Source organism: Schistocerca americana, chromosome 4 (genome assembly GCF_021461395.2).
Source record: "Schistocerca americana isolate TAMUIC-IGC-003095 chromosome 4, iqSchAmer2.1, whole genome shotgun sequence".
NCBI lineage: Eukaryota > Metazoa > Arthropoda > Insecta > Orthoptera > Acrididae > Schistocerca > Schistocerca americana.
The window spans coordinates 713,237,548-713,257,245 of NC_060122.1; the positions used below are offsets into that span (position 1 = coordinate 713,237,548).

General features: G+C 45.7%; 1 protein-coding gene across 2 annotated transcripts in view; it reads left to right on the forward strand.

The window, feature by feature from the left end:
* Positions 1–19,698, forward strand: part of LOC124612842 (b(0,+)-type amino acid transporter 1-like) — a 439,105-nt gene that overhangs the window by 321,375 nt on the left and 98,032 nt on the right. For both annotated transcript variants that reach the window (XM_047141270.1, XM_047141271.1), the window contains 3 exons: positions 519–620; positions 10,642–10,923; positions 16,912–17,037. In XM_047141270.1, the coding sequence (XP_046997226.1) occupies positions 519–620; positions 10,642–10,923; positions 16,912–17,037 (510 nt within the window). The remainder of the gene's footprint in view (positions 1–518; positions 621–10,641; positions 10,924–16,911; positions 17,038–19,698) is intronic.

Below are 19,698 nucleotides of genomic sequence, written 5' to 3' on the forward strand. Positions count from 1 at the left end.
TCTCCTTCTCGAAGTCGATCCGTTTGACGTCCTACCCCTCTTAAAGAGCTTCCAATTGTGTCTACTAGATCATCTGTATACACAACAGTAACGGTCTTGTCACACATCTCTGAGGTACTCCGGAAGTTACCTTGACATATATCGATTTTGTTCCATAAAGAGTGACATGTTGAGTTATATCCGAAAGGAAGTCTTGCATCCAGGGGAAAAATCTGCTCCGATACTCGGTAAGTTCGTATTTTTTCACTAAACGACAATCCACGACGGTGTCAAATGCCTTCCCGAGGTCAAGGAACACGGCATCAACCTGAGCGGCGTTGTCTGCGGCGCCATGGATCTCGTGGCGGAACAGGGCGACCTGAGTTTCGCAAGATTTCAGTTTGCGGAGTCCATGTTGATTTTTGTAAAGGTGATTATCGCTCTACAAATATGTGAGCATAAAATATGTTCGATATTTCTACAAATCATGTCAGTCTGCAGTAGTGTGTGTGTTGATAGCCGTGGCTGGTGTGCCGCAGGTTCCGGGATCTTCGTGTCGCCGACGAGCGCGCTGGAGCGGTCTGGCTCTGTGGGGCTGTGCCTCGTCGTGTGGGCCGTGTGCGGCGGCATCTCCCTCGTAGGTGAGTACTCCGCTCCTGCCTCTCACGTTTGCTCGCCACGGTCGTAGGGTTCCTTCTGATTTATTATTAAATCGCCTAATGCCCACCACTTACTACAGCTTGTAGAGCTCGCAAATGTAAACCGCATACTTCTCAAGGCGCTGGAGAATTTCCCAACGTCGATGAATTCCATAGTAAACTGGACGCAGCAACGGAAGATTTATAAAAAGTATTTACACAGCCACATGCGCCAGCGCAAGCATTCGGGTGAAAGTACACTACTGGCCATTAAAATTGCTACCAAGAAGAAATGCAGATGATAAACGGGTATTCATTGAAAAAATATATTATACTAGAACTGACATATGATTACATTTTCACGCAATTTGGCTGCATAGATCCTGAGAAATCAGTACCCAGAACAACCACCTCTGGCCGTAATAACGGCCTTGATACGCCTGGGCATTGAGTCAAACAGAGCTTGGATGGCGTGTACAGGTACAGCTGCCCATGCAGCTTCAACACGATACCACAGTTCATCAAGAGTAGTGACTGACCTATTGTGACGAGCCAGTTGCTCGGCCACTATTGACCAGACGTTTTCAGTTGGTGAGAGATCTGGAGAATGTGCTGGCCAGGGCAGCAGTCGAACATTTTCCGTATCCAGAAAGGCCCGTACAGGACGTGCAACATGCGGTCGCGCATTATCCTGCTGAAATGTAGGGTTTCGCAGGGATCGAATGAAGGGTAGAGCCACGGGTCGTAACACATCTGAAATGTAACGTCCACTGTTCAGAGTGACGTCAATGCGAACATGAGGTGACCGAGACGTGTAACCAATGGCACCCCATACCATCACGCCGGGTGATACGCCAGTATGGCTATGACGAATACACGCTTCCAATGAGCGTTCACCGCGATGTCGCCAAACACGGATGCGACCATCGTGAAGCTGTAAACAGAACCTAGATTCATCCGAAAAAATGACGTTTTGCCATTCGTGCACCCATGTTCGTCGTTGAGCACACCATCGCAGGCGCTCCTGTCTGTGATGCAGCGTCAAGGGTAACCGCAGCCATGGTCTCAGAGCTGATAGTCCGTGCTGCTACAAACGTCGTCGAACTGTTCGTGCTGATGGTTGTTGTCTTGCAAACGTCCCCATCTGTTGAGTCAGGGACCGAGACGTGGCTACACGATCCGTTACAGCCATGCGGGTAAGATGCCTGTCATCTCGACTGCTAGTGATAAGAGGCCGTTTGGATCTAGCACGGCGTTCCGTATTATCCTCCTGAACCCACCGATTCCATATTCTGCTAACAGTCATTGGATCTCGACCAACGCGAGCAGCAATGTCGCGATACGATAAACCGCAATCGCGATAGGCTACAATCCGACCTTTAACAAAGTCGGAAACGTGATGGTACGCATTTCTCCTCTTTACGCGAGGCTTCACAACAACGTTTCACCAGGCAACGCCGGTGAACTGCTGTTTGTGTATGAGAAATCGGTTGGATCCTCATGTCAGCACGTTGTAGGTGTCGCCAACCTTGTGTGAATGCTCTGAAAACCTAATCATTTGCATATCACATCATCTTCTTCCTGTCGGTTAAATTTCGCGTCTGTAGCACGTCATCTTCGTGGTGTAGCAATTTTAATGGCCAGTAGTGTAGGAAGTAGGGAGCACACGGCATGTCATCTTGGATGGAGAGTCATCGACAGAAGTAGAACTAACTTCAAGTCAGCTTCACGGAAATGTCTTGGGACTTTCGCTGTCCGTGTTGTATGTTATTGCATTCGCAGATAATCTTAAATGCAACCTGGTACTTTAAACTTTAGAATGTAGTCATTCCGCTTTAGGATGTTAAAACGATATTTATTGCGATCGAAATTTCGGTACATTGTCATTGTCACGCACTCTGAAAGCAGCCAATCACCAAATGAAATACACGTAATTACAAAACTGACAAACGTTGGAAAATGAAAATTTGGCTGCAACTTACATGGGGTGCTGTGACCTACTCAATAATAAAGCTGTGACATACCTGAACATAGTTCCCAGAAGTGTAAAAGCAAATGCATGTGGTTGTATAAATTTATCCACTGCTTCATACACCATGCACGCACATGTCTGAAGACTGGTGAAATAACAGCAGATACGGTAAACACCTAAATCAAAATCTCGCGTAGCAGGCGTGGTAGATAGATCACAATAGCAACACAGACGCAAACATACAAGGAGCGAAGATGCTAGTATATAGAGTCGATATGTTTGTAAATTATGTACACAGAAAGAGGAAAGTGACAGTTATGCCTTAAAAAACTGAATCAACAAATTATTCTGAGAATGTAAATCAAAAGAAATAAAAATACACAGTAACTATGAAGGTACGAGTACAATAAAACAGTACCCATATACTAGCATCTTTGCACCCTAAGGCTCATGCTCATGGGGAGGGGGGGGTGAGCGAGCTGAAGACAGGGGAAGAAAGATTCTCCGTATTTTTACAGCGATGTCATGTAATTTTTTAGAAGTTCACACAGAATAAAAACTAACATTGACTTCATAATTTAATCCAGATTATATCTCCCATCCTCAAGATTGAGACTCCAAAAAACATACAATCAAAATACGGGCTCTCACTTCGACTGTAAAAACTGTAATTTACTTCAAAGTAACATTTCAGTTACTATTAATATTGGCAGTGACAGTGATGTTACTTCTGCTTCTGTCGATGACTCTCCAGCCAAGGTAATATGCCTCGATCTCCCTGCAAGAAAATTGTCAGTCCAGTCTCAAATGTCGTTTAATACCGAATCTAAACGTGGATTCTTAATAAACGTTCGTGTGGTACCAAGTCAGATGTTCTTCGGAAGTCATGACAAACTGCATGCACCTGATTTCAGGATATGCGAAGGTAGCTCGAGTTGGGTTTCGCATGACAGATGTCTTCGGAATCCATGCTGCTTGACACACATTAGGTCACTCTGTTCTACATACGTCATTATGTTTGAGATCAAAATATTTTTGTCTCAGAATATTCTGGGATTCTAAAACAGATGGAAGTCAATGAGACTACAAGGCAGTTAAGTGGATTACTGCTGCTAACCTCGTACACTGGTGTTCTTTTGTATATTTACAGCTTGCTCGCTACAATATTTGTAATACTGTGCGTGAGTGCGTGATGATTAGAGAAGAGAGAGGATGAAATCTGGAATCAGGTGCCGGCACATAGCCTCCTTCTCTCAAATAGCATCAAGGGGGCCCGTCAAGGTTAGTGCCCCAATCCGACGGACGGATCACCATCAACAGTGTCACAGGCCTTCACTTCATGAAGCACTTTGGGGAGGTTTGGTATTAAAACCAGGACATTTGTGCAAAGTCTGGTGGTCAAGAACTATTCGCCACCACCTACCCTCCCCTTGCCGGCCAAATACTGGCAGTCAAAACTTTTTACAGCGCCAGGATTCGAAGCGGCTTACCTGTGTGTCGAGAGCTACCGCGCAATCGTGCGTTAGGGACCGCAGCCACGGAGGCGGGTCGTACACTGGTGTGACTTCCGCTTTGTTTCCAAAAATGGGCACAGTTTTTTTTTTTTTTTTTTTTTTTTGTTCTACGAATCTAAAAGATTGTAGTTACGAAGAAACAAACTCAGCTGGAAATTCTGTACTGTATCTGACAGGGATCCCGTCAGTCACTGAAGCATTGAGTCAAACAGAGCTTGGATGGCGTGTACAGGTACAGCTGCCCATGCAGCTACAACACGATACCACAGTTCATCAAGAGTAGTGACTGACCTATTGTGACGAGCCAGTTGCTCGGCCACTATTGACCAGACGTTTTCAGTTCGTGAGAGATCTGGAGAATGTGCTGGCCAGGGCAGCAGTCGAACATTTTCCGTATCCAGAAAGGCCCGTACAGGACCTGCAACATGCTGTCGTGCATTATGCTGCTGAAATGTAGGGTTTCGCAGGGATCGAATGAAAGGTAGAGCCACGGGTCGCAACACATCTGAAATGTAACGTCCACTGTTCAAAATGCCGTCAATGGGAACAAGAGGTGTCCGAGACGTGTAACCAATGGTACCCCATCCCATCACGCCGGTTGATAGGCCAGTATGGCGATGACGAATACACGCTTCCAATGTGCGTCCACCGCGATGTCGCCAAACACGGATGCGACCATCACGATGCTGTAAACAGAACCTGGATTCATCCGAAAATATGACGTTTTGCCATTCGTGTACCCAAGTTCGTCGTTGAGCACACCATCGCAGGCGCTCCTGTCTGTGATGCAGCGTCAAGGGTAACCGCAGCCATGGTCTCCGAGCTGATAGTCCATGCTGCTGCAAACGACGTCGAACTGTTCGTGCAGACGATTGTTGTCTTGCAAACGTCCCCATCTGTTGACTCAGGGATCGAGACGTGGCTGCACGATCCGTTACAGCCATGCGGATAAGATGCCTATCATCTCGACTGCTAGTGATACGAGACTGTTGGTATCCAGCACGGCGTTCCGTATTACCGTCCTGAACCCACCGATTCCATATTCTGCTAACAGTCATTGGATCTCGACCAACGCGAGCAGCAATGTCGCGATACGATAAACCGCAATCTCGATAGGCTCCAATCCGACCTTTATCAACGTCGGAAACGTGATGGTACGTACGCATTTCTCCTCCTTTCACGAGGCATCACAACAGCGTTTCACCAGGCAACGCCGTTCAACTGCTGTTTGTGTATGAGAAGTCGGTTGGAAACTTTCCCCTTGTCAGCACGTTGTAGGTGTCGCCAGAGGTTCCAACCTTGTGTGAATGTTCTGAAAAGCTAATTATTTGCATATCAGAGCATCTTCTTCCTGTCGGTTAAATTTAGCTTCTGTAGCATGTCATCTTCGTGGTGCAGCAATTTTAATGGCCAGTAGTGTATTACATTCAGTCACTCGAACGACAAATGTAAGAAAATGCCGGCCGGTGTGGCCGTGCGGTTCTAGGCGCTTCAATCTGGAACCGCGTGACTGCTACGGTCGCAGGTTCGAATTCTGCCTCGGGCATGGATGTGTGTGATGTCCTTAGGCTAGTTAGGTTTAAGTAGTCCTAAGTCAAGGGGACTGATGATCTCAGAAGTGAAGTCCCATAGTGCTCAGAGCCATTTGATCCATTTTTTGTAAGAAAATTAAATTGTTTTCAAAAATTGTTGGCTAATTTTCGAAAAAACGATGTCTCATGTGAGGCACATTGGCATTCAAGCCAGACAAATTGTGAAAATGGAGTTTGGTAATATACTGATTTTATATTTTGTAAACTTGTCATAAAGAGGAAACCAAGACATAGAAATTATTTTATTACATGACGGTACATGAAAAAATAGTTTTTATGCAAGAAATTTTTGTGCACTCTAGGATAGCTAAGATGTGACATCTTAACAGATATTTCAAACAAAACCTTTATTTCTTGAGCTGTTGTTTAGTAACTTGTCAGAACCTATCAGCCATCTGATTTGTACATATGGGATCGGTTTAAAATCCCTGCTTTTGTGTATGAAGTATGCAAAAGCTGGAGCAGTTGGGGAGAACCCAAACACATCTATATGAATTAAAGGTGGATTACTTCGTCGTCGTGGCAGAAGTAATTGTGGATCATCACGTCTGAGTCGTCATTAGACGACAAAACTACCGATTCTGTGTCAGCAGGTTAGACAGAAGTCTCATCACCCTCAACATCGCTTGACCTTTTACCACGTTCTGACAGATTTGCATCAAAGCCGAATGGCTTCTCCAGCTCATGACATATCTCATCATCTGGCACTAAGAAAAAGTTTCTTACTTTACCTTCAATCAAGTCATTATTCTTTATTACTCTTATTTATTGTTATTATTATAGTTATTTCATACATCATTCAACAGTGTCCAAATGTGCCAAAACTTATAACAAATTACTGCTGAATATTTACAGATCAGCAGACATTGTTGCTAAATATTAGCCTACTGTGCCAAAGTATTGGAAAGTGCCATCTTATTGGTACAAGTCTGCTGACAGTAAAATAACTTCTGTTCAAGGTAGTTAGGATATGAATAAACGGAAAATGTTAATTAATGAAATGAACGACATCATTTTGCGTTCTTCCACTCTGGTTTTTAGGTAAACAGCTTACTTCGACAACTGACCACTCAGAGCACTGAAACTTTATTTGGTAGGTCGAGACACCTAGCGGCAGGTGAGCAACTTATTGGCACGTGTATGTAAGGCGTTACAAGGGTCCTGTACGCAGACAGATCAGATTAGATTAGATTAGTACTTGTTCCATAGATCATGAATACGACACTTCGTAATGATGTGGAACGTGTCAGGTTAATAAAAGATGTCTATACCCCCAAAATATTACATGACACTTGACATTTTTAATTTTTTTTGTGGGGGTTGGGGAAATTACCCACTTACTATATCTAAAAATTCATCTAATGAGTAGAAGGAGTTGCCATTAAGAAATTCTTTTAATTTCCTTTTAAATGCTATATGGCTATCTGTCAGATTTTTGATGCTATTAGGTAAGTGGCCAAAGACTTTTGTAGCAGCATAATTTACCCCCTTCTGAGCCAAAGTTAGATTTAACTTTGAGTAGTGAAGATCATCCTTTCTCCTAGTGTTGTAGCCATATACACTGCTATTACTTTTGAATTCGTTCGGATTGTTAATAACAAATTTCATAAGTGAATATACAGGGTGTTACAAAAAGGTACGGATAAACTTTCAGGAAACATTCCTCACACACAAAGAAAGAAAATACACTCCTGGAAATGGAAAAAAGAACACATTGACACCGGTGTGTCAGACCCACCATACTTGCTCCGGACACTGCGAGAGGGCTGTACAAGCAATGATCACACGCACGGCACAGCGGACACACCAGGAACCGCGGTGTTGGCCGTCGAATGGCGCTAGCTGCGCAGCATTTGTGCACCGCCGCCGTCAGTGTCAGCCAGTTTGCCGTGGCATACGGAGCTCCATCGCAGTCTTTAACACTGGTAGCATGCCGCGACAGCGTGGACGTGAACCGTATGTGCAGTTGACGGACTTTGAGCGAGGGCGTATAGTGGGCATGCGGGAGGCCGGGTGGACGTACCGCCGAATTGCTCAACACGTGGGGCGTGAGGTCTCCACAGTACATCGATGTTGTCGCCAGTGGTCGGCGGAAGGTGCACGTGCCCGTCGACCTGGGACCGGACCGCAGCGACGCACGGATGCACGCCAAGACCGTAGGATCCTACGCAGTGCCGTAGGGGACCGCACCGCCACTTCCCAGCAAATTAGGGACACTGTTGCTCCTGGGGTATCGGCGAGGACCATTCGCAACCGTCTCCATGAAGCTGGGCTACGGTCCCGCACACCATTAGGCCGTCTTCCGCTCATGCCCCAACATCGTGCAGCCCGCCTCCAGTGGTGTCGCGACAGGCATGAATGGAGGGACGAATGGAGACGTGTCGTCTTCAGCGATGAGAGTCGCTTCTGCCTTGGTGCCAATGATGGTCGTATGCGTGTTTGGTGCCGTGCAGGTGGGCGCCACAATCAGGACTGCATACGACCGAGGCACACAGGGCCAACACCCGGCATCATGGTGTGGGGAGCGATCTCCTACACTGGCCGTACACCACTGGTGATCGTCGAGGGGACACAATAGTGCACGGTACATCCAAACCGTCATCGAACCCATCGTTCTACCATTCCTAGACCGGCAAGGGAACTTGCTGTTCCAACAGGACAATGCACGTCCGCATGTATCCCGTGCCACCCAACGTGCTCTAGAAGGTGTAAGTCAACTACCCTGGCCAGCAAGATCTCCGGATCTGTCCCCCATTGAGCATGTTTGGGACTGGATGAAGCGTCGTCTCACGCGGTCTGCACGTCCAGCACGAACGCTGGTCCAACTGAGGCGCCAGGTGGAAATGGCATGGCAAGCCGTTCCACAGGACTACATCCAGCATCTCTACGATCGTCTCCATGGGAGAATAGCAGCCTGCATTGCTGCGAAAGGTGGATATACACTGTACTAGTGCCGACATTGTGCATGCTCTGTTGCCTGTGTCTATGTGCCTGTGGGTCTGTCAGTGTGATCATGTGATGTATCTGACCCCAGGAATGTGTCAATAAAGTTTCCCCTTGCTGGGACAATGAATTCACGGTGTTCTTATTTCAATTTCCAGGAGTGTATGTTATGTGGGCATGTGTCCGGAAACCCTTACTTTCCATGTTAGAGCTCATTTTATTACTTCTCTTCAAATCACATTAATCACGGAATGGAAACACACAGCAACAGAACGTACCAGCGTGACTTCAAACACTTTGTTACAGGAAATGTTCAAAATGTCCTACGTTAGCGAGGATACATACATCCACCCTCCGTCGCATGGAATCCCTGATGCGCTGATGAAGCCCTGGAGAATGGCGTATTGTATCACAGCCGTCCACAATACGAGCACGAAGAGTCTCTACATTTGGTACCGGGGTTGCGTAGACAAGAGCTTTCAAATGCCCCCATAAATCAAAGTGAAGAGGATTGAGGTCAGGAGAGCATGGAGGCCATGGAATTGGTCTGCGTCTACCAATCCATCGGTCACCGAATCTGTTGTTGAGAAGCGTACGAACACTTCGACTGGAATGTTCAGGAGCTCCATCGTGCATGAACCACATGTTGTGTCGTACTTGTAAAGGCACATGTTCTAGCAGCACAGGTAGAGAATCCCGTATGAAATCATGATAACGTCCTCCATTGAGCGTAGGTGGAAGAACATGGGGCCCAATCAAGACATCGCCAACAATGCCTGCCCAAACGTTCACAGAAAATCTGTGTTGATGACGTGATTGCACAATTGCGTGTGGATTCTCGTCAGCCCACACATGTTGATTGCGATAATTTACAATTTCATCACGTTCGAATGAAGCCTCATCCGTAAAGAGAACATTTGCACTGAAATGAGGATTGACACATTGTTGGATGAACCATTCGCAGAAGTGTACCCGTGGAGGCCAATCAGCTGCTGATAGTGCCTGCACACGCTGTGCATGGTACGGAAACAACTGGTTCTCCTGTAGCACTCTCCATACAGTGACGTGGTCAACGTTACCTTGTACAGCGGCAACTTCTCTGACGCTGACATTAGGGTTATCGTCAACTGCACGAAGAATTGCCTCGTCAATTGCAGGTGTCCTCGTCGTTCTAGGTCTTCCCCAGTCGCGAGTCATAGGCTGGAATGTTCCGTGCCCCCTAAGACGCCGATCAATTGCTTCGAACGTCTTCCTGTCGGGACACCTTCGTTCTGGAAATCTGTCTCGATACAAACGTACCGCGCCACGGCTATTGCCCCGTGCTAATCCATACATCAAATGGGCATCTGCCAACTCCGCATTTGTAAACATTGCACTGACTGCAAAACCACGTTCGTGATGAACACTAACCTGTTGATGCTACGTACTGATGTGCTTGATGCTAGTACTGTAGAGCAATGAGTCGCATGTCAACACAAGCACCGAAGTCAACATTACCTTCCTTCAATTGGTCCAACTGGCGGTGAATCGAGGAAGTACAGTACATACTGACGAAACTAAAATGAGCTCTAACATGGAAATTAAGCGTTTCCGGATAAATGTCCACATAACATCTTTTCTTTATTTGTGTGTGAGGAATGTTTCCTGAAAGTTTGGCCGTACCTTTTTGTAACACCCTGTATATATTGTGAGGCTACAGTGAAGATCTCTAGCTCTTTAAATAAGTGTTTGCAGGATGATCTTGGATGAGCTCCAGCAATTATTCCGATTGCACGCTTTTGTGGAATGAACACTCTTTTACTCAATGAAGTTACCACTTCGACGTATCGTATCCGACGCGCTGGACCTGAAGAGGTTAACTGTTTCTCATAGCAGTCAACTCTGAAACAGAAAAGCCCCGTCACTTCTGGTTTCGTGGTAGCGCGGAACACAGGCCACGGTGCCACCACTGCCGATGCTCGGTAGCCGGCGCCAGGTGTATGTTCGTGTTTCGGTGTGCGCAGGCGCGCTGGGGTTCGCGGAGCTGGGGACGGTGGTGCCTCGGTCGGGCGCGGAGTACGCCTACCTGCTGGAGGCGTACGGCCCGCTGCACCGCTTCTGGGGCCCGGTGCCCAGCTTCCTGTGCGCCTGGATCTACGTGGCCATCCTGCGGCCCGCCGAGGTGGCCGTCGTCATCCTCACGTTCGCCGAGTACGTGGTGCAGCCGCTGGCGCCTCTCGGCATCGCGGACCTGCACCCAGACACGCAGAAGCACCTGCTCAAGCTCATCGCCCTGCTCGCTCTGGGTGAGTACCGCACGGCAGCTGCGTGCTGGGGGAGCGGACAGGCTCGGGGCCATCCAGACTCAAAATTCCTTCGGCTTTTTTGGGCTCCATCCAGAAAGCATCTTGTAGGTTCAGCGGTTAAGAATATAGGGTGAACCCAGACTTCACTGGTACACATTCTAAGTCAAAGAAAAAAAAAAAAACAAAAAAACTCATCACGAAGAATTTATCCAAATGAAACGGGAATGGATAGCTGTGATGTACGAGGGGCGTTTGAAAAGTCCGTGCAAAGTCCGAAAGATGGCACCACCGGCGCGTATCGAGGTCATGTTTAGTTAGTAGCATCTTTGGAAAGAACCATAGAGTAAATATCTCTGGAGTGAGCATTCACATGCGCAGAACAGATTTTGTGTTGTCAGCATACATTGCCGGCCTGGTCACGTGTTCTCGGGACGTCGTGTGTTTGTCCGTATAACGCCCTGTATACTCAGAATGTCACTACATCCCTAGTACAGACGGATTCTTTTCGTACGTCTCGTGGATTATTTATATATGTTGCGCAGACATTTTAACAGTATCCATTTGATACCGGGAATAAACCAGCTACGTAACTTTTAATGGCAAGTGATATTGCTTTCTGCTTCTTTGCGATAGGTGTCACAGTTTAGATGGACTCGATTTTTGGCAGTTTGCGGTATGATACGGCACTTTATAGTATTACAGAGCCTGACGTACAGTTTTGCACTAATAGTCTTGCAAAACGACTTGACAATACGCTAGTACTTTTGCAAGTGTCCGAAAAACTCCGAATTTGCCACACGTTAGCTTTTATATCCCTGATAATTCGTCCTTTTTTTCCTGCTATTCCTGCGTATTTATTTTCTCGTTTTGCGACCTAAAGCACAATTTTTCTTATTGGTGACACTTTGAGGTATTTATTTAACGCATTTTACGTACTTGCTCCCAGTTTATTAAATAAATAGTAGACTGTGTAATCTATATACATAATCGACAAGTCGCTGATAAATGCATGGAGGATAGTATTTGCTGAAACAACTAACCATTTCCTTTCCTGTTCCACTAGCAAATTTACGAGAGGAAGCGATTGTTTGTAAGATTTTGTACGAGCCGTAATATCTATTATATAGTCATAAAATCGTAGAAAAATAGGTCTACAGAACCGAGCCTTAATTATAATGCGTCTCGAAATTTTAACATATACAGTGTCTCTTACTAATATGATAACTATAATTAGAGCTACATGGTATGTACCCATGAAAAGTTACTATCCCCCCTTTCACATATTTTTCTTTGCATCTGTAGCAACAACAGTAATTCACCATCGCTATTACGCTATCAACAAACGGTGAGGCACAACTAAAACTCTTGTTATTATAAACTTCAAACGCTGCGGAAAGCACACACGCACAGCGAAGTCCCGAGAATACGTGACAATTATGGTTTAATGTTAACAACATGCGCAGAACGCAATGCTCACTCAAGAGATATTTACTCTATGGAAAGAACGCACACCAAGTTTCAGCCATGTTGTGCTTGGCGTTCGTGTGAATCAAGGAAGTCGAGTGATTGTCAAAAAAATGAACGAAAAAGAATTTCGTGTGGTGATTAAACATTACTTTATGGAGGGCAAAACGCCTCAGGAGACTAAAGAGAAGCTGGATAAACATTACGGTGACTCTGCACCTTCGATTAGAACAGTAAGTGGTTCCAAAATTTTCGGACACAAGAGTTAAGGAGCGTGAGATTGCTAGTGCTGTGGGCATCTCGAATGAACGTGTACGTAATATTTTGCATAAACACTTGGACATGAGAAAGCTATCCGCAAGATGGGTTCCGCGATTGCTCAAGCTTGACCAAAAACGGAGTCGTGTGAAGTGTTGCAAGGATGGTTTGCAGCTGTTCAGGAAGAATCCGCAGGACTTTAAGCGTCGTTTCGTCACTGTGGATGAAACATGGATACATTACTACACTCCTGAGACCAAAGAACAATCTAAACAAAGGGTTACCAAGAAAGAATCTGCACCAAAAAGGCGAAGACCATTCCTTCGGCCGGAAAGGTTATGGCGACTGTCTTTTGGGATTCGCATCGACTATTTGGAAACTGGTAAAACTATTACAGATGCATATTATTCGTCGTTATTGGACCGTTTGAAAACTGAGCTGCAAGGGAAACGCCGGCGATTGGACTGCAAAAATGTCCTTCTCCATCACGACAATGCACCAACACACACCTCAGCAGTTGTGGTCGCAAAATTAATGGAAATAGGATTCCAACTCGTTTCACATCCCCCCCTGTTCTCCAGACTTGGCTCCCTTGGACTTCTGTTTGTTTCTGAATTTGAAGAAATGGCTGGCGGGACAGAGATTTTATTCAAATGAGGAGGTGATTGCAGCAACTAATAGCTATTTTGCAGACTTGGAGAATTCCTATTATTCGGAAGAGATCAACAAATTAGAACAGCATTAGACGAAGTGTATAAGTCTAAAAGCAGACTATGTCGAAAAATGAAAAAGGTTTACCCCAAACACGTAAGTAGTTTTTATTTTTGCACGGACTTTTCAAATACCCCTCTTAGATGCACAGGCAAACAAATGATTATAATTTCAGAAAAACTGTATCATTTACTAAAGAGGAACAGCTTCACAAACTGAGCAAGTCAATACCGTGTTGGTCCGCCTCTGACCATTATGCAAGTAGTTATTCAGCTAGGCGTTTACTGATAATGTGGTTGAATGTCCTCATGAGAGATTTCGTGCCAAATTCTGTCCACGTCCCTGCCCATAATGCTGCAAACGTTCATTTGGGTAGAGATCTGATGACCTTGCTGGCCAAGGTAGGCTTTGGCAAGCACGAAGATAAGCAATAAAAACGCTCGCCGTGGGTGGGCAGGCATTATCTTGCTGAATTGTAAGCCCAGTGTGGCGTGCCATGAAGGGCAACAAAACGAGGCGTATATTATCGTCGACTTATCTCTGTGCTGTATGCGTGCCGCAGATGAAAACAAGGGGGAATTATATATTAATACCTTCAGCTGCTGACGGGCGTTGATTTATATCAACGGGGACGGGTGAAAATGTGTGCCCCGACCAGGAATCGAACCCGGGATCTCCTGCTTACATGGCAGACGCTCTGTCCATCTGAGCCACCAAGGGTACAGAGGATAGTGCGACTGCGGGGACTATCTCGCGCACGGCTTCCGCGAGACCCACTTCTCACCTTAAATGTCCACACACTACATTCGTAGTGTCCCTACCCAACACTCTCTTTACTTGTGGAAGACATTCTTATCAAGTCGCGTGAGAGTTCGGGTAAATATGTGTGCATCCGCAAAGAAGAGGAAAGTCATGGCCGGTATTGCCAGAACTATATACTTATATGTCCGAAAGAACAGGCACCACATCCATATAGAAAACAAAGGGGTCCTACTAAGAAAAGAAACGGCATCCCAGACCATCACTCCTGGTTGTCGGGACGTGTTGTGAGCGACAATCATGTTCGTATCCCACCGCTGGAATCTCATCGACTGGGGTACAATTGTCTTTAATGGTGAGTTCTGCTTCGAACTGAGCCTAAATGACCAGTGAAGACGTATTAGGAGATCGCCTGTACAGCGGTTGGGTACCATGTGACTGTCATCCACCACAAGGCCCAACAACCAGGAGTGATCATCTTGGTGCCATTTCTTTTCATAGTAGGAGCAATTTGGTTTTTATCCGCGGCACCCTCGCACCACAGCGGTACGTCGACGATAATCTACACCTCGTTTTGTTGCCCTTCATGGCAAGTGATCCCAGGTTTACGCTTCAGCAAGATAATGCCCACCTGTCATGGCGAGAGTTTTCACCAGCGTGGTCACTGTATCTCCCCCCCCCCCCCCCCCCCCCCCCCCCCCCGGTTGAGAACGTTTGGAGCACTAGGGGCAGGACTCTCCAATCAGCTCGGGATTCTGACGATCTAACGCCGCGCCGATTGGACAGAATTTGGTAGGATACCCTTCAGGAGGACATCCAGCAACTCTGTCAATCAGTGCCAAGCCGAATAACTGCTTGCATCAGCGCCAGAGGTGGGCCAAGGCGTTATTGACTAACTCAGCTTGTGAAGCCCTTCTTCTTGAATAACTCACCTAATTTTGCTAAAATTGCAATCTCTGTTTGTAATGTTCATCACATCTACAGATTTCCACCCCATTTGGGTAATACCTTCTTGGTGCGTCGTACCATTCTTAGAGTATTTATTTCACATGTACTGAACATATTTCACACGTATTTGTTGACATATTTCACCGGTATATCTTGGGAATTTCAAACTGCAGTTTCATTTTCACGAAGGTCAGTGATTAAGACATATCTCCTGAACTGTGTGTCGTACATCGATATAATTTTGTGCGTACATACAGCGGAATATGGGGATACTGTCTGCGAAGTGCGTTGCGAACACCGTTAGTAGCAAAGAAGTAAAAAATTTAAACGTCATGTCTCAAACTGCAACAGGGAAAATGTACGAGCAAGCGATACTCTTTTCCATTCACCTTTTTGTGGGGATTGTCAGTGAAGAAATTTTCTTATGGGTTTGAAATTATGTGTAAAGTTTACTGCAGGTCACCAAGTACTGACATTCCCAAACACTGGATGAAGAAAATCTGGGTATACGCGTGTCGTGGGCTCCCCTTCTTTTCACCCTCATTAAGGAGACTATGAATGAGTGGAAGTCTTCCATGCAGGCCTCTCGCAGGGAATCAGTTGTCCTCTGCCGGCCCCGCATTGGCCATACGCGGCTAAGGCATTGTTACCTGGACTGACCACTGTTAGCCGCTCTGCGGCACACTTTTAACTTTCCCAGCACCCTGCCCTCGGTGTTGGGCGACAATGCCTTCACAGCAGCTTTAGTTTTACGTTTTATCCGTGAAAGTGGGTTTTATACTTCTATGAAGGTTTTAGTGCATGTCCTTTGTCCCTCTGTGTCCTCCTCCCTAGTGCTTTTAGGGTGGAGGTTTTAAAGTGTGCCGGCCGGAGTGGCCGAGCGGTTCTAGGCGCTACAGTCTCGAACCGCGCGACCGCTACGGTCGCAGGTTCGAATCCTGCCTCGGGCATGGATGTATGTGATGTCCTTAGGTTAGTTAGGTTTAAGTAGTTCTAAGTTCTAGGGGACTGATGACCACAGCTGTTAAGTCCCATAGTGCTCAGAGCCATTTGAACCTTTGCTTGAAATGTTTTTTGTTAGAACACGGCCGTTGATTTTGGCTTACGAAGTTAACATTATGGCTCCATATATCTTCAACAGAGACGATATTGAACAGAAATGATGTATGAGACAACTGGTGACGTTCAAGCTTGCATAAATAGGCACCCCTAATTTTTTTCTGTTTCGAATTAGAGCTTGTAGCACATCTACACTCCGCTATTGAACCTTCCCCATTGAATGGAAATGTCGCATCAAAGTTAAATAGTCTCATTTAATCACATTCGACATTTAGGACGCTATCATGAATCAAACTGTTTAAACGTTTTCATCGAGGTCTATAGATATACCTGAACACGGAGAAACAGTCATGTCAAAACGATCCGTCTTGAAATTACAGAACCATTATCTAACGAGATTTCTGCGTTGATACTAGCCCTATACATGGCAAATGTTTCAAGCAGCCTTCACCCTTCTATTAAATGCGAAGTGAAAAATGTCAAATACTAAAAAATGGGAGGTCAAGTGGACAAAGTGTAATTCTTAAACATCAATAATAACTAATAACCACGACGCATAACGAGCTTACAAGTGGTTAGTTCACTTTACATCACCGTCAGCGTAATTATCTTTGCAGTTGTAAAACAATTTCATGTGTATTTTGTAGAAAAGTACAAATGGTGAGACAGAAAGAAACGAGGGACTGTACTAATCTAAAAAAAAGTCTACAAAGACGAATGTCTTCGCTAGGCGGAACTGGTTATCAGTTAAATGATGGTTGTGGTGTGACGTGCGTTCCTCTGCTACAGGACTGATCACATATGTGAACGTGTGGAGCGTGAAGCTGTACGTGCGTGTGCAGAACATCTTCACTGTGGCCAAGCTCGTCGCCTGCTGCGTTGTCGTCTTGGGAGGCCTCTACGAGCTTTGCATCGGTAAGTATCAGATGTTCTTGCACCAAATCCGCCTTTTGTAGTTTATTTATTTCGACAAAACGGCTGCCGTGATTGTAGAGGAAAACTGAAAGAAAGCTTTCACTTGCTTTTGTGTTCCTACATCATACAGTTCAAACACTGCGTCTGACCACGTTTAAAGGATAAGACACTACAGGAAAAAAATTTTAGACAATAATTTATCTGTCCTGTACGTGGTCTCAAGCAAAATCCAATACTGTGACTGTTAGTGCAGATGATAATAGACATCTCAGAAGTCTTTAAGATACTGTCCACTTTACTTCCTCAATTTATTGGAAACGATCAAGCAGTGTAGCTGGTAAAGCAAAGGGCACCAAGTGGCTTCACTCCATGCAGGACTGACACACTCTGCACACTACATGACACATGTGTGACTCCAAAAACTCCTTCCTTTAATCGTCCAGTAATATCACTTGTGTTGCCAGCTTAACAGTATTGACATGTCTCACCACAGACATTGGTATCCAGTAGAATAACTATCTGCACAGGCACTACTGATATATCTCCATGGACATAAAATGAATAAACAAGTACAATAAACTAAATTTTAGAACGTAATTATATACGTGTGGTGCCTGTTCCTTCAGGCATATCCGAAAGAACAGACACTGTTTGTATGATACAGCAGCCGCATGCAGAGGAGTTTCCAGACCTCCGTTGCGTATGGGCATTGCATTAAAGGCAACGGCGACATGTGAAGATTTGTACTAGACCGGGACTCAGACCCGGATGCTCTAAAACGGTTGTCTCAACCACCTCAGCCATTGAAGCACACCTCCTGTCCATCACATATATAAATATGTACATATATACGCCTCGAGGGCGAAGTTACATCTTCTGTGCGAATGTACTCACTCGTCCGAACGCTTGCGGGACTTGGCTGAATAGCTGCGAGCAGACAGAGGATAAGGGACGGAGGAAACTATGTCTGCTGTGTGCGACATTTCGTAATTTGGATTGGATCGATGGCGTTATCATATGGCCGAGACGGTTACGGCAACTGCTCTAGAAAAATGGAATATCCGGGTCCGAGCCTCAGTCTGGAACAGATTTTCACTTGTCACCGTTGCATTTAATGCAGTGTCCTTATACAGCTGAGATCTGAAAATTTCTCTTTAAGTTATAGTGGCAGCTGCCACAGACTAATTTCTACTAACAGAGATCGAGACATTATAGAGAACATTGGGTAGTGAGAGAAGTGTCTGTTGGGAGAATGCATCTCCTCAACACAGTAAAAACAAAGGGAAAGTCTTGGTCGATGTTTTGGATGTATCCTGCACAGTTCATAGTTCTCCCGACAAATACCAGAGATTTAGTCATTATATTCTGTGGCACCAATGCGATGACCACCATAGTTGGTCCTTTATAGTGCTTAGCAGACTCCTGCAGCTGCTGCTTTCCTGAAAATTGTTGCTTCCGCAAACTTGCCTCAGTTACGTCGAAGCAAAATCTGCATTACTGCAGTGCCCCCCCCCCTTCTTCCTGTCTTCTGGCTGGTTTGATTGATGCAGTCCAAAACGATTTCTTCTCCTGTGCCAACCTCTTCATCACAGAGTAACACCTGAATAACAGTTACACCCAACGTTCCCAATTATTTGTTGGATGTATTCCAGTTTCTCCCCCCCCCTCCCTCCCCCCCCCCCCCCCTCTCTCTCTCTCTCTCTCTCTCTCTCTCTCTCTCTCTCTCTCTCTCTCTGTCTCTCTGTCTCTCTGTCTGTCTCTCTCTCTCTCTCTCTCTCTCTCTCTCTCTCTCTCTCTCTGTCTGTCTGTCTGTCTCTCTCTCTCTCTCTCTGTCTCTGTCTCTCTCTCTCTCTCTCTCTCTCTCTCTCTCTCTCTCTCTCTCTCTCTCTCTCTCTCTCTCTCTCCCTCCCCACCACATACACATTTTTCCATTACAGCTCCCTCTAGTGCCTTGAAAATTATACCCTGTTTTCTTAACATATCTCCCACATTCTGCCCCCTTCCTTTAGTTTTCCGCATGTTCCTTTCCTCAGCAGTTCTGTGGAAGACCTCATTCCTTATCTTCTTCTATCGCTTGTGCCTTTGTCCCACATCGGGTATTAACTGATTTCACACAGTTAGTTTAAGGGGTGGTCAGATACCCTTCCTGTCCAGTTACCCCGTAGGACGGAATGCGTGTACACTCATCCGTCTGCGTTTAGTGTTTTCTGAGTTAAAGTGAGCGGAAGTTTTCTAAATGTTTGCGAATGGTGTAACTGAGGCAAGATGTGGGAAACCGTCTGAGAACCACATCCACGCTGGCCAGCGCACACACTCGTCATTATGCCTGGTCGATTCGATCCCAGACCAGCGCACCTCCCCGTCCCGGAAGTGGCGCTTTAACTCGCACAGCTATCCCGGCCTCTGTTTCCTATCTTATCAATTAAACTACATTTCAACATCTAACCATAGCATCCAACTTTAACGCTTTGACTCTCTTGTTTTCTGGTTTCGCCACAGCTGACAACTCCATGCTGTACAATGCTGTGCACCATGTACATTCTCAGTCCATTCATCTTCCATCATCATTTGGTAACACCACACCTCCAAAGCTTCGATTGACTGCTTTTCACATGATTTCCTTAGTTAAAGTGACCTTCTGTTAATTTCTGTAGTGATATT